Source organism: Pomacea canaliculata, linkage group LG1, assembly GCF_003073045.1.
Source record: "Pomacea canaliculata isolate SZHN2017 linkage group LG1, ASM307304v1, whole genome shotgun sequence".
NCBI classification, from domain to species: domain Eukaryota; kingdom Metazoa; phylum Mollusca; class Gastropoda; order Architaenioglossa; family Ampullariidae; genus Pomacea; species Pomacea canaliculata.
The window spans coordinates 24,590,331-24,606,196 of NC_037590.1; the positions used below are offsets into that span (position 1 = coordinate 24,590,331).

A 15,866-nucleotide genomic window follows, 5' to 3' on the forward strand; every position below is an offset into this window, starting at 1 on the left:
TGCAGATTATGGTGTTGTTATTTGCTGTTGATCAAACGCATTAGCAGATAATCTACATTTCAGAAATTTCTTCATCGTTCGATTCAGATGTTCTGTATATATATAAAAGCCCATTCATTTACAGTTTTAAAGGTAAAAAAAATATTTGTTAAATCATAGCTTCTTTGTTAAGTTCATACTACATGTGTATTATCTTTGGTGGCTTGTGAAGTGAACTGAGTACTTCTATAATTGTGAGTTGTTTTGCTCTTTGGTACACACTTTTCTTTTTGGCATGTACCTGCCAGGTTCAAAGAAAGAGCTTGTAGTCTTCTTATGCTAACTAATAAAAAGTATATGAGGCTTAAAACTTGATTGTAAATATAATTAGCTTTACTTACATTGTCATGAGACATCAACTTCTCTGATATAGTAAATCAAGAAATACATCTTTCCTCCACACACATCATACACAATACTATTTCTTGGTGACTCACTGGCATAGTATATCTCAAGAAATAAATCCTATCTCCACACACATACAACATGTATATACACAGTTCTCTCTCTCCTCTGTCTGATTCTGACAGTGTATCTGTAGAAATAAATCCTTCCTCTACACCAGGGGTGGGCAATTAATTTTCCCAAGGGGCAGCATGAGGGGCCGCCCCTTGCCCAGGTCTTCTCTACACATATACACAACACATACACACCAACACTTATACACATGTGCACACATTTTCACTCACAGAAAAAAGATAAGTAACTAGATCTCATTATAGGAATTGCATAGGTTTTGTTTTTTTATTTGGAAGCCAGGAGGAATTTGTAATTTTTGCAGTACAGTGAAACCTCATGAATTCCTTCCACATTGCAAACCTCTCTTGGATATAACCACAATTTTTTATGGACATATTTTGTTACATAAACATCTCTATTACAGTTACCTCCCAGTGCAACTTACAAGCATGAGATTGTGCTCCATTACAACTTTTTTGCAGAAGTCGTGTGTTGAAAAAAAACCAGTACATTTTAAAATAGACTGCTTCTGGCCAAAAGGTTAACCCCTACTATGAATTTCTGCAGAAATAATATAAAAAAATAAATACATTGTGAAAGAGTCTGCTTGTTTGTCTGATCTCATTTTGTGCCAACAATATCAACCATCTAAATCTCTTGAATCCACCCCACCATGACTGTATCATCCCACATAAGACTATATCATCCCAACACCAAAAATTAAAAATTGGTCAAGGCCTAAAAGATGAATCGATCACTGATCTTCTGTAGTAGCTATTAATGTCAAATGTTAACAACAAAGCCATTGTTTAAGCAAGTTTAGCCACCATTTTACTAAACATAAAATACTGCTTTGGTAATGCATATTCAGAGAACAAATCTCACAATGGCATTTAAACGTAATTTGCTCTTACAATCAAATTTGAAAGAAGAGAAGCCTGCACCATTATTTATTATTTAGTTTGGAGGTTTGTGTTAAATATATATATACAGACGTTCAGTTAACATTGAACAATTATTGCTGATTGGGCATTCACTTAGCCTGGCCTCAGGTTGATTCAACATTTGGTGTTGGGAGCGCTGAAATCATTTTAAAAAAAAAATATCTATAGTGTATTTTAAGAGAGTAGCATCTTTGTCTGCCATGGTACATGAATTGACTGCTTTTACCTGGCTTAGTTCCCCTATAAATCTTCAATCAGATGCCTCAATGGGTGAATAAGAAAGTGTGACTGAGCAAAAGCGAAACAACAGTAGTAAAAAAATCCCAAAATGATATGGTTTTAAGAGGATTATTTTCAACATTTAAATAAATGAATATGAATTTATAGTCATGGTTTATGAAACAAAAGCAGGCTGGTAGATTTTCCTGCTGATCCTGCTCAGTTACATCCCAATGTTGGTGAATGTCAGCAAGTCTTAATAGTGAGGTTTTTACTGTATAAACATCTCAACTTAGCACTTTACCTTGTCCCCATTCTGTTACACAAATGAAGTATTATGGAAGATAAAAAGAAACTTTAGAAGAAACAATTGTATGGACACCGAACAGCTAAAAGAATATGAATAGTCCCTATGCTAAACTGTCTGAACTGGTTCACATTTAAAAAAAAATATTGCTTAACTGCATTGAAATGAGAATTCACCTCACATGTAATTTGGCCTAGATTTCATTGATATTGTTTTCTCTGTTTGAACTGTCAAATTTCACTTTCAAGCTAAGCAAAGACATCTTACTAGAGATACTTGAAGATTTTTATTTTGCCAAGTGCCTCACCAACCACCAGGTACCCATTACTGTCAATTGCTAGTGTCACTGGGTGGGCCACTTTGTCTCGATGGGTCAGAAGAAAACGGGAGAACTTGCCATTGGGGAGTAGCAGATGAACTCGATGGTTATCACTGTCAGCTAGTAGTAGTTGTCCATACCTGAAACAGGAGTGGTGGTAAACTTTCCTTGCTTGTCCACAATTTGTAAAGGGGATTTATAGTACAGTCGAACTTCTGTCAGTCAAAGCTTCAAGGGACCATTGAAAACGAAATTGAGTTATGGAATGTTTAAGTTAAGGAAGTTCGTTGAAAAAAAGAACATTTTTCCACTTTGTGGACTTATCTTTATTTCTGCATGTGCTCACGCATCATTGTTCCCAGCAAAAATGCATTGCTTTACTGGGAAACCAACCAATTGATGTTTAAAATTCAAGTTCGGGAGAATTTCGACTTACAGAAGTTTGACTGTATGAGACCACTGGAGTAAAGCGTTATTGAAATGGGAAGAAATCGCTTTTGCTGTTGTGTAGATTCAGACTAATTTGCTTGATGTTATGACACTTTCAAGATGTCCCCAGAATGTTATTTTTGTTTGCAGTTTGCACAGGAAATGGTCTTTCGGGCAGTTATAGTTTTGCATCTAATCTTGTAGGTTAATGTAGTTTCAGTACAATGCAGTATGCAGAATATTATGAAGTTGTGGAAGTATTCTTGCTCTGCACTCAGGGTTTTTAATTTGAGTAGATTTTCATAGATTTAATATAGCTTGCTGAATTATCTCTCTCTTTCAGCAAGACCTAAAATCTGTCGGTGGGTTGTACTTATAGTGCCTGTAGAAGCAGGTACTGGAGACACCATATCTTACCTGTCAACACAAATTCCAAATGGTTTTAGGACTTGGCTTGCACTGGTGCCATAATGCCCATATGTGGCCAGATGCTTACCCTCCACGCTGAACACCTTTATGTTTGGTGCAGCATGGTCTGTAACAATAATCTTGTCATCATCCATAACAGTAACATAAAATGGATCAACCAGCAACTTGTTGCCACTCTGGTCAGTGGCAGGGATGGTCCTCAATAGCTGACCACTGTCCATATCATGCAGTGTCACTTGGAGAAGCAAACTGTCAACCACTACAAGCTGGCCTTTGCCAGTCACAGCAATACCTCTAGGGTGCCGGAAATCACCGCAGATGTCCCCAATCCAGCGGCCTGTCACATCAAATACCTTAACTTTCTCAGCACCATAGTCTGTCACTACCACTACACCATTTTTTAACAAAACTGCATCAAATGGATTGACCAGCTTATGTTCAGCCATGCCTGAGAACTGGAACTTAAGCTTAGGGACCTTGGAGTTGTGGTCAAAGATCTTTATTTTCTTGTTGTCTCTGTCAACTAGCACCATAAGATCTCTGTAAACACACAGCCCAGATGGCCACACTTCCTTGGCATCATCATCCAGCTTGGCCTCTATACAGTCTACCAGCTGAGCAGGATTCAGTGGCTCTGGCAGCAGCGTTGCTATTGTCAGATGGCCACTGGACTCCACCTCTTCTTGATTCAGAGGCACATGGTAGAAATTCAGGTCTCCGAACATAATCTGCATGTTCTGTTGTGTAGTGGGCCCTGGGTGGAAGTGTGCTGTAAAGTTCTGAGTCCTGGTCATGGGCTCCATACGCAAGAGATGCTTGAGACGGATCATGATGGCATTGGACAGCTGCAGCACCTCACAAGGTGAGCCTAGTGCCAGCAGGTGCTGAAGAAAGTCTGCGTTGTTGTTCAGGGACTGCGTGGCCACCTGCAGGTCATCACTATGACGTTGGATGGCATCTTGCTCCTTCCTGAAGGTCGCTTCAATTAGTTCCAGCATGGTGCTGCAGTGTGCTGTGACAAGAGCATGTATGGCTTCTGCTTGCTGCAGGACTGTATCTCGCAGGGTTACCTCTCTTTCCTTCACCATCTGCAGCTGAGAGTGCAGGAAGGCCTGATGTTCACCAAGGGCCAAGCTCTGTCGCTGCAGTCCCTGCACAAAGCTGCTGGCTTGTAGCTTAAACTTTGATACAGCTGCTTCAGATGACTCACAGCGGTGGTCATTGTGTTCTCCAGACCGGCAGCTTTTGCATACGAGTTGCATGCAATCTTCACAGAAGTCAGCCAGCGGAAGTGAATGCAGAGAGCAGAGGAAATTCTGGGCCTCGCGAATGTCATGGTCGTAAAGCCCTTGCTTGATTTGTTCATAAGGGGCCAGCACGTGGGTGCGTGTGAGGCGCGTCTTGCGGTGGGCCATTGCACACTGCTCACACAGATCGTCAGTACACTGCAGGCACAGAAAGGTGGCCTTCTTTGTCCGCCCTTCAAATTCACAGTAGCTGCAGGTGCGCTCTGCCTGGTGCTTGTAAGTCTGCAGTTGACATAAGGTCACCATGAAGTGTAGGGGCTGGCACTCGTCATCGTCACAATTTCTTGGCACAGAGGGCACTGAAAGCTTCTTGATGACTTTAGCTGGCCATTGTTGGTGTCTGCCTGCAGCAACTGCTGAATGCACTTTGAGCAAAAAACATGCAGGCATGGCAGCAGTGTGGGGGCAATGAACTGCTGGTGGCAGTGAGTGCAGCTCAGGAAGCTGGTTTCAATAAGTTCAGCTGCAGTTAATTGTTTCTTTTCTGTCATTTTTATTTTTTTTTATGGTGCCTCTCTGACAGATTGTTCCTAAGCTCCTTTAGTTTAAAAATGCCTTTTTTTATTTGTTGATTACAATGAGACATGTGCCCATGTTTTCAACATCCTTGGAAATCTGTTACCCACAAAATTTAAAGTCTTTGTTTTGAGTCTTTGAGTAGTTAGCATTCTGCAGGCAAAATGATCTGAAAAAGAGTAGTATTCATGTGAGCACATTGGCTAATGTACACAAATATATGAAAAATAAAGTTTTTTTTATCTTTTCAGAAAAATTCAAAAAGTACTTTAACAAACAATGTTGAGAAAATGAAGTCAGTAATTTGTTCCTTAACTGGTATGAGTTGTTGGGGGGATGGATGAGGACTGAGCACACCCTATTCTGTCCAGCCATTGCCGTTCTTGCTGTGACAATCCTGATGTAGCTGTCATGGAGCAGCCGTCTTTGGAGAGGGTGGCTTCTAAGTACTAAACTGTTTACTTCATCGACCCGTACTCCAGTTGTGGAAATTTTCTGTGGGGTCTTATGTGAAGTCGTAAAGTGTGAGTGTCGACAGGAGGAGAGCCGGTTGTCAAAGGACTGACAAACATTGCAGACAGACCATCGAGATGATGTCTCCTGCGCTATACTAACAATTGTTTCAGAAGGCTGCTGGGATTTTATGGATGTGGGCAGGGCCGGCGCTAGGCTGTGTTGCGCCCTAGGCGAAAGAAAATTTCTGCGCCCCCTTCCCCCCCCCCCACCTCACAAAAAGTGAACTATGTTATATCATTTATTTTGCAATTTATTTAGTCCTATTCATGAAATTGATGCTTAAAACCTCACTTTTCTTGCTTTTTGCTGTGCAAAGCGAGTTATCAGTTCCTTCAGATTGAGTGCATTTGCCAAGTCATGCTCAATAGATATGGTGGCCAGCCCAGTCAGTCTCTCTTGCAACATTGTGGATCTCATATAGTTTTTAATTAATTTTAACTTTGAGAAACTCCGTTCTGCACTGGCAACAGAAATTGGAAGGATCAATAAAATTCTGAGAGACACTACAACATTCGGCACAATATCAAATAGCTTATGTTGGATTATGAATGTTAAGACTTCTTTGGGTTTCATTTTAGGCTTGGGAAGTCTTCTAGCCACAACCTGAAATTCAGAACAGAGTTCCTCCGCGTCAATGTCTTTGCTGTCTCTGTGCATTAGTGCCTTTGCCAAGACCTCGCATGATAGTAGAATGTCCTTCGTTGGTTTTTCAGAAATGCTTTGGATATCATAAAGAAATCCAAATAATGCACTGTGCTCCTGAATCTGTTTAAATCTGTCTTCAATGGACGCAGTTCAAACAATTGAAAGCTAGGCTGAAATATCACCAGTAATGCTTGCGGCGGTCTGTCTCAGAACTCAAGGCGATTGTGATGTGATAAAGACCACCAGACTGTCACGGACCCGTTTGTGCAATGAACAGTTTTGCAAAAAGTTACACCACCGCCATCGCAACCCGTTGCATCCACACAATCAAAATAAGCACTATAAGAAATAAGGAAATGAAATTAATGTAAAGAAAGACATAAATCGTGTTAATAAACTATAAACAGCTATGTCACAGTGTATAAAATTCATGCGAACTTATCTGTACAAACTCTCATGAAGTGGCTGTAGACAGTAGCACTGTTCAGTCTGGCACGGCTAAATGCAGTTCACAACCTTTACTGACTCAGCTGTGGAAGGATGATCGCTCCAAGCACCCGAACAGACGATTACAAAGTAAATTCAAACAGCAGCAGGAGATGTCTGCAGCCGCTCAGAAAAGTGAGGTTTTTACATCGTCCTGTGGGTCAAAGTTACAACTACCTCTTCCCCAGTTTCTGGCTGTCCAGCCCTGGTAATGTGATCTGACTTTCTTTAAAGTGGTAGAGATTTATCTCTACCCTTCTCCACTAAGCCACCCCACTGAGGTCCTTTCAATCTTTCTCTCATCTCTCTTTCTCATCTCACGGACAACTATCAAGTAACATCGCACCACCTTCTTTGTCCAGTCTTCTAATCTGATCCGACTGGTCATTAACTGTGACAGATTTATCGCTACCTGTGGGCCTGTCCACCTATAGCACCTCCATCGGCAAGTCCTTTCAATGGTTCTCTTCTTTCTCATCTTACAGATGAACTAACAAGTAAAACCGAACTGTCTACATGTTTGCTGCTTAAAAATAGTAGAAAAGTGGTTTTCTACAAGAACTCATTACGACCAGAGGCATTAGAACCCAGAAGTGTCAAAGAATGGCTTACTAAAATTAAATCTTTTTCGAGAATTTGCTGCAGATTTGATTAATAACTTATAAGTAAGAACTACTTTTTGTCAAGAAAAAGTACGTCTGTTTTTCAATTGCAGGCGTGCATCATACACACATGGATGCTTGCATGCCTCCCAAATCAGACCTACACTTATGAGTAGGGGATTTCAAACACTCGTGTAAAAGGTTTTATGGAGTGCACACTGATGGAGACAAGAAATGTGTAGCACCTTGCTCTGGTCTTATTTTGCTGTGTGGTGTAAAACTCAAGCTGATCACAGCTTCCAGCATCTAGACCACCCTGATAGCAGCTACTTTGTTCCCATCCAAAGTCACACCTCACAGGTGGGCGGGCAATGAGAGAGTCTGTCAAGAGAGAGTTTTCTGGACACTAACAATACAAAGTTGTAAATCATGGTGTCAGGGCAGCTCCCCAAACACAGTCCAGTGATCAACACTGCGTGGTGTCCAGCATAGGGTTTGTTGAAAACAAGAGAAGTATATAGACTGTAGGTCTTAGTACGCATTATCTCTTAATAACCAATTTCAAATATTCTGTCAATGGAGCATAACAACAAGCTAGCCATTCAAACTGTAGACAAACAGATGCACTCTTAGATAATAAAAATAAACATTACAATTTGACAACTAAAGCGTAATGCACCAATCGAACAGAAATTTCATAATTAATAAGAAAGTTAAATATTCACGACCATGAGTCACAACAGTAAGTACAAGACTATAGGTCATCAGTGTCAGTAAATAGATATGCTATAAACTTCAAATGGCTCTGCCTTGATGTTCGTCTGCGAAAGACTTTAATACTCTTATTAACTAAGAACGCGTTGGTGACATTAGGTAAGTTCCTTCGGGTTGAAAGTTCGTAAGTGTAAACAATACTGAGCATAAAACAGTTGTCATAACCACAGAGAAACTCGCGTAGCAAACTCCAGTCAGTGTTGTTGTCCCTGATATCAGCTGCAGTGTTTTCAATGCATAAGTGTGGAACCTCTTCAATAGTAACATAGAGGAAAGAAAGGTGAGCTTGGTATTAGTGGAATGCGGTCCACTCCATCCTAGGGGTCCGCACTGACCAAGCTCCATCCACCAACCCGCCCCTCCGCTGTCTATTCTCCGCCCTCTCCTTCCCCGCTGGTTAGCTGGTCACTTCAAGTGCGCCCTGTAATAATGGGTTTTCCTGTACTACATCACTACATGAACTGAGAAACTCGGTGGTGAAGTCAACCTACAAGCTGAGGAAAAGGTGCCTTCCACCAACGCCGCCCTTCCCCGCCCCTCTCCCGCCCTCTACTTGCCTGCCGGTTAGCTGTGGTCACTGCAGGTGCGCCCTGGGATAATGCGATAATGGGGTTTTCCTGTCATACATGTACTGAGAAACTAGCGTGGTGGTCAGTCTACAAGCAGAGGAAAGGTATCCTGCTAATATCATTTTGTGAAAATGACATTTTTCCCTAAAATTATTCATTAAAAAAAAAAAAAAAAAAGCAGCCATTTTTTCCGCCCCCCTCGGTCGCTGCGCCCTAGGCGACTGCCTAGTTCGCCTAATAGGTAGAACCGGGCCTGGATGTGGGTGTTACAATTGTGACATTATTTTAGTTTATAGCACTCATCACAGTCCACAGCAATGGATGGAAAGCAAATCATCGTTTGCGTGATGTCCAGAGAAGGCCATTGTAATTTTAGGAGTCGCCTTGCATCGTTCCAGCACTAGCTATGATTACTTGGCGTTGACTGTGGGTGTGCCCTGGGACTTGGCTGACAGCGTGATGGACGGGTAGGGCTCAGGCGGCGGTCTGGGTACGGCCGGAGGCTTAACACCCTCTCGAGTGCCGGCCGATATCAGCGCCTGCACGTTGCTGTAGAGGCTGTGAAGGGGAGGGTAACCCGGGTATAGATAAGCTGCCAAGGGCAAGGTGGTGACAAGCAGCACGTGCACGTGAGGACTCGATGTGAGCTCCAGTGCTCAATGGAGAGCGGCGACTGAAAAGTTGAAGTGTTCGCTTAATCGAAAGTAGCGGCACTTTTCAAACGGCCGACACGTTCTTGATTCTTGACATTTCTGGCTGCTGGAAAGTTTCCTTTCCGCGCGTCCACGTGTGGCGGAGGGTAGCGGGTGGGAGTAGGGGAAATCTGCTGTGTGCAGCACGCTTCGACCAGGCTCTTTCGGGTGGCAGGTTGAATTCAGCGACTGATAAATGAGTGGGAAGCACGGAGGCAATGAAAAGAGGATTTTTTTTTTTCACGGTGCATTCTACCCCGAGTCTTTGTATTGCTGGCGTCATTTGAGGGATATTAATTCACCAGGGAGCAATGCCTGGTTGGTTGGGGACGTGCGAGTGAGAGAATGGATTGGATGTAAGAGCTAGAGAGAAAGCATTTTGCAGTGGTATGGAGGCATCTTCGTCATAAAAATGTCTTTCTACCAAACATACCTAGAGAAGAGTCTATAACCATTTCTTTTGAAAGGTATATGCGATAGTGAGTCCCACGTAGCAGGAAAGCGTGAACGGAAGACGATCAAATACTAATATCTACCTGTTCACTTCAAGCCCTTGCCTCCATTTCATTCATTGATATTTCCCATGCACTTTATTTGTCTGGCTTTCGATGTTAATGCCGAAGCATAGTAACTGACAGAGACGCTGAGCTGTGGATTTCTCCGCAACTCACGTCGTTTGCAGTACAAGAGCCGACAGTCGCGAACCCCGGCTGTTGTGGAGAATCCACGAGTCCTGATAAGAATGGGTCCACGTGCCTGTGCTGCCAGCGACAACCTCAACGGCCCTCTTCACCTTTCCTTTGAAGCAGGTGTTTGGGTGTGTCGCCGCCCAGCTACAGTGTTGCGACTCTTGACATGAGTGTACACACCATTGGGGCCGGCAAGTGGGGGCGGTCTGCTCCTGTCAGGCTGACAGTCTGCTATTAACGATCCTCGTGTACAGTGAGTCCACAACTTAACGAACAGGTTCCGTTCCAGGAGGCTGTTTGTATGTACGTTTGTTCGTAAGTCGGTACTGGGACAGACGTTGTGATAACATGTACAGCCAGCTTTACTCTCGGACGTACCGATATAAATAATACATACGCTCCCTCCTGCTGCCGCCACAGAACTGTCTGTCCAATAATTAAACGTGAAGACAATCCTTACGAACTACTTTTGAGCTCGAAGACAACTTTTGTTCGTATGTACCAAAGTTCGTAACTCGAACGTTCGTAAGTAGGGGACTAGTTGTATATTTTAACATCAGAAAGCGCTCTACTATGCTATAGTTGGTAAAACCTTTTTCAAAGAAACATTTTACCCGACGTGGATAGAGGAGTTAGCTTTTTCAAAGCTATCTGGATGTTTAGAAATGTGGTGTGAAACTCTTTCACGCAGTGGTGAGGACGTTTTGGCGTCACCATGTTATCGTCTAGCCTGATGATTGTGTCTTTAACAAATTTCTCAGGGTTTTTAGCTGACATTCCTATCAAGATTTGGCATTTCTGATTTACCAGTTTTGTAACGATGTCGGTGTCATTGCTACGTCATGTGACCATGGAATGGTACCGAAATGGTTATTTAGTGGTCGCAAGCTTTAGGTAAGAGAAGGTCGTGAGCTCAGCTCATTCGTTTGATGTCGTGTGTATAACAACAAGTGAGTGACAGAAACAACAGTGCTACAAACAGCTTGTCGCGTGCTGCTCGGAGGAAAAACGACACGAAGGTTTAGTGGTTTGACGATGACTTTGTTTTAAACATGGGACTCATACAAAGCTATAAGTACAGTAATAAAGACATCCATGAGGGCTTGCCACAGACAGGTGTGAGACAGGTAAAACAATTTTTGATGTGGAGGGCGTCTGGGCCCCAGTTGGACTTGCACTACAGGACCGCGCACCGTCACCTGTAGTATCACGTTTACATTTTCATTCTTTGCTGGGAGCAGAGTCCATCGTATTTTCGACATGTCGTCATATAATAAAAATGCGACAGAAAATAAGTACATCTGACATTTCACCATAGGCACAATATGAGAAATGAGTTGTAAGAACACAACTTACGCGCTTGTCTGGTTGCACAAAAAAGAAGTGTATAAGGCAGACTCCAGAGGCCCCGTCGGGTGGGTTGGTTGTTTAGCTTGGCTCTTGGCTACTCGGCTCTAGCTCCACGAACTAGTAGTATAGCCCTATAAAAGGTGTCACCGAGAGAGAGAGACGTGCTCAGATCCGAACCTCTAATGTCTGGGTGGCAGACCTCAGGTTGTAGTGCCACTGGTCGTGTCGGTGAGGGGGCGTGGAACCGTAGCAGGAGGAGCTTGTCGTCAGACCGTTGCTGCTGTCGTCGGCAGCCTGGCGTTGGTTGGCTGGTCGCCAGGCACAGAGAGGAGAACAATCATCAACCACCTGACTTGGTGCCTGTTGCTAACTGCACTCACTCGTCAGCTAGTGTAGTGGTCAAGCGTTCGTCACCCAGACACTTGAGGATCCTATGCCTAGCTTGACAGTGTGTGTGGAACTGTGTGTGACACCTGCTTCCCTGAGCTGTTTGTCAGTCCGTCCTCCGCGTACTGCAGTTTTCTCGGCCTTGTCATCCTTCCTCCATCGGTCACCGCGAGAACATTGAGATCAGCCAGCTGAGGATATACATATTTTCAGTAGTGTGTGTGATCACTATTGTATAGGTCGATTCCTGTGTAGCAATGGCCATTGAAATTATTGCTCAGGTAGGAGAGAGGTTTGCGTGGGTACATGTGTACGGCTTTCATACAGTAATATGAAAGAGTTCAGAGAACATTCACTAACACAGCTGCTAGATTGGGTAATGTTTGGCAAGAGATTATGAAACTGCGGTGAAAATGTCTTTACTCAGGTGTACACACAAAGACAGTTCTGTCTGTCACTGCGTGAGTGCCTGTTCTTGATGCACTTCAGGCCTAATGTTTTAAAAGTGCACCTTTCTTAGTGAAAATACTGAAGCACCATTGAATGCCATTAGTGATATAAACCCACAAGCTTCGATTTGTACTGAGCAACTAAACTATTGTTATATACAGACCTTTCCCCTATAAACCGCAGCACCGGCCATTTCAGCCAGTCCAAGGCTACCTGTTGCAGGCGGCGATGTTATATCCAGTATTACACGGTTGTAATGATTGAGACGATGCATGTGATACGCCCACTGTAATTTGTCACCAATCCCCAGTTATCATGAAATAACGGAATTAAGAGCGTGGACATGACAGTATGTAGGACTAATAGACGGCAGCAGGTGAGAGGTCATACCTTGCCGTGCAGCATTCTGGTCACGTGACACTATCGGGGTCGGCAGCAGCGCCAGACTTTTGTCACAAAGGGTTCTTAGCAAGTCAGTATTGTGTCAGAATTTGACTTTTGGCCGACTGCGCACATGGCCATACTTGAGTATTCAGCGCGTTGCAGCAATGGGAGGGATTGGGGAAGGGGGCGGATATTGCCTGTCCTGTTGCGAGCGGCCAGCTGATAGCGGGTGTAGTTGCTTGAGTACCCGGTCATTTAGTATCGAATTCCCACTGTTATAGGGGTGTGCGCGAGGAGGGAGGCGTCTTGTTTAATCCCCCTCCCTCCAGCGGTACCTTTTCTGATTATAGGAGAACTGACAGCGACTGGACCCGACAGCCTTAAACTTGGCTAGAGGGCGTAAGGGAAATGGGTGTCAGATGAATATGATGTTGATGTTAATCCTGGATAATTAACAGTTACTGTAGTCACTTCTGCCCTGGTCTGTATGCCATTCTCATTCGCCCACAAGTAACCATTGGTCACACATTGGTACTGTATTATGAAGGTTTTGATCGGTTGGTTCTTCGATCGGTTGGTTTTGCACCGCTTGAAGGCAGTTACGTGCCATTTGGTTGTCTGACCCACTCCAGTTTGCATACCATGCCAACAGGTCAGTGGAGGATGCAGCCACCCTTGGACTTCATGCTGCAGCATCTGGACACTCCACATACATATGCTTGAGTGCTGTGTATAGATTTTTTAGTGCTTTCAATACCCTTATCCCGCACAAGCTATATGAGAAACTAGTCTTAAAAGATGGATCAGCCCATCTGTCATTAGGTACTTGAGTTTCTGTTAGACTGTCCTCAGATTGTCATGCCCAGTGGTAAGGTGTCTGCCTCCAGAGTACTGAATGCTGGTGCTCAGGTTTGTTCTATTCTGTCTTCTCTTTACTTTGTTTACTAATGAGGGCACATTGGTGAATCTGTCTGTTCTGTTCAGGTTGACAAATTCTCTGATGACACAACTATTAGAGACATCATTTCTGTAACTGATGAATTGACTTAAAGGAGTGAAGTCCAGAGTGTAGACAAGTGTGTTAGTAGTAACTTCAATCTAAATGTGTAGCAACAACAACAAACATCAAAGGAAGTGAATGATTGATTTTAGGCAAAGGAAAGTTCCTCTTCTGGTGAGTGTCAATCAGATCACATTCTTCAAATTTCCTGGAATAAGTGTCTCTAATGACCTGAGTTGGAATGTGACCACATCATTTCATAGAGAAGTGACAGCAGTGACTGCACTTGATAAGAATTCTGTGAAACTTTAGCAAGGCCAAGGGCATGGCTTGTTTCTATCATTCTGGGATTGACAGCATCCTTTGTTTCTCTTTCATTGTCTGGTACAACTGCTCAGAAAAAGTAGTAGCTCAAATATATTATCCAGGACTACTGGCTGTGATTTTCAGTCTGTTGCTTCTCTGTTCTCAGTCAAACAGAAGGCTCCTGGAATCATCATGAACCTTTTCACCCAGCTGACCTCTTTCAGCCTCTGCTGTCAATAAAATATCACAGGGCACAATGAGGTTCCCTCCAGCTTGTTTTCTGAGGCAGTCCTGTCCATTAATCGTGGAATTGGGCTTAGTCAGCTTAGCACCAACAGTTCCAGTACATCTCTGTGTGTTTTAGGAGGTTGTGTGTTCATGAGTGTATGTATTTTATGGGATAAAATGATGCTAACCAGTACAAAATCATTATTCCACCTGTGAAATAATTGTCTTAAATGTTTGCAGGTAACAAAGATCTTCTGACTGGCCCTTTAGAGCCAGAAGATATTGAAAAAGATGATCTTTCCCTTTTGAATGAAATACTCAATGCCCCATCTACTGGAGAAGATGAATTCACTCAAGAATGGCAAGCTGTATTTGGTGGTTCCTTAAACATCACACCTGACACCGTTCCAGCTGAGCGAGACTCCTCAAGACAGCAGGCAGAGTTCATGCCCTCCAGTCTCCTGGACTCACAGCTGGCCGGCCTTAGTCTTGGGCCAGGTCAGTGGTCCACTACACTTACCTCTGACTTTACTCAATCTTGGACATATGAGTGGCTCACATTACTCACACATCTGTTTTACACTAAATAGAGAAAAGAACCAAAGTTGAAAGTAAAAAGTCTTCTGTGGTATAACAGGTTGAAAAGATAAGCCATCACCAGTATATTTCCCTCTCAGTTGTTTGTATTGTCTACCAACAATTTTGTAAGCAAAAATTTTGAAAGTAATTGACACATACTTCAGGTGATATCTTTTATGTTTTTTGTTAAGAGTTTTTAAAGATTTTTTTAGCTGTGAGTTTGGAGAAAGTCTTTTAAGTGAAACAGTGTGATCTCACTGCTGCAGGAGGAGGCATCCTTCCACCACCACTTGGAGCCATGGGGATGATGCCAGTTCCTTCAGGTCCTCAGCAAGAACAAGGGCCAAGACAGCAAGCAGCAGTTGCCAAATCCAAACAACAACAGCAACCAAAAAAGGTAAAAGACAGTCTGAGGCTCTTGAAGCCCTAATGCAGTGCTGCTGCATCTTCAGCCAGTTAATTTATCCTTTGACATGCAAAATTGTAATTATGACAGTCCAGTGCCAACATCATCTGTTGCAGCTTTTTGTCCACTGCAGCAGGTCAGGAAAATATATTGTCAGACAAAGAATAGTCAGCTGTAGGTGTAAAATATGTCAGACAGGGATGTGAAGTTTCTTTTGAGGATCACATATTTTGTCAGCATCAAATAAGAAATTACAGTAAATCCAACCTAAACACTAATCACACTGATCATGCCATGATGTGAGTGATGAACATAAAATATTGTCAACATAGCAGGCTCAGACTTGGTAGAAATAACATATGCAGGTTCACTACCTGAGCACTACCTAAACAAGGCTGGGGCTTGCCTGTTGTCCTTATCATCCATTTCTCACACTATGTGTTCTAAAAAAAACATAACACGATTTGATGATTTCAGCCATTCATTCAAACTGGAGATAACTGCATGCGAACAATGGGGAAAGAATGAAGATGAAGACATGCATTGTTTAGAATGTCATCTGCAGCATGGCCAGACTGGATAACCCAACACAAATTTTCAGACCCCTTGTGAACAGATCACTTATCCTTAAACTAAAATAAGGAATAAACTAAACTATCGGGGTGAACACTTAAATAACTGCTTGTCCCCTCTACGCTGATAGAGGGAAAGTGGCGAGAGGCTGTCAGTTTTGTAAGATATTTAGGGAAGAATTTGTATGAATACCAACCATACTGAGACACATATATCAAAAGAACCATGGCAAGGAATTTTAAATGCTGAGATGCAAGAAAAG

The 15,866-nt window shown here is 42.9% G+C and overlaps 2 protein-coding genes across 3 annotated transcripts in view; one reads left to right on the forward strand and one right to left on the reverse strand.

The window, feature by feature from the left end:
- Nucleotides 1-14,254, reverse strand: LOC112556257 (tripartite motif-containing protein 3-like). Of its 2 annotated transcripts, XM_025225088.1 has the most exons (3): nucleotides 11,298-14,254; nucleotides 3,134-5,137; nucleotides 1-2,427 (listed from the first exon to the last, which is right to left on the reverse strand). In XM_025225088.1, exons 2-3 carry the CDS (start codon nucleotides 4,840-4,842, stop codon nucleotides 2,235-2,237), a joined length of 1,902 nt encoding a protein of 633 aa, XP_025080873.1. In that variant the 5' UTR covers nucleotides 4,843-5,137; nucleotides 11,298-14,254; the 3' UTR covers nucleotides 1-2,234. The 2 variants fall into 2 exon arrangements, with proteins under 2 accessions (XP_025080873.1, XP_025080883.1); XM_025225098.1 differs by lacking the exon at nucleotides 11,298-14,254 and having other exon boundaries at nucleotides 3,134-5,681.
- The window catches only part of LOC112556267 (islet cell autoantigen 1-like), a 29,825-nt gene that overhangs the window by 8,307 nt on the left and 5,652 nt on the right, over nucleotides 1-15,866 (forward strand). Inside the window, 2 exon segments of the mRNA XM_025225109.1 lie at nucleotides 14,287-14,544; nucleotides 14,892-15,022. Coding sequence (XP_025080894.1) covers nucleotides 14,287-14,544; nucleotides 14,892-15,022 — 389 coding nt within the window.

Coding starts and splice junctions, on each gene's coding strand:
- LOC112556257 (XM_025225088.1), bottom strand. CDS start 4,842: ATGCCTGCATGTTTTTTGCTCAAAGTGCATTCAGCAGTTGCTGCAGGC. Junction 2,428..3,133: donor TTTGGAATTTGTGTTGACAG/GTAAGATATGGT, acceptor CTCCTGTTTCAG/GTATGGACAACTACTACTAG.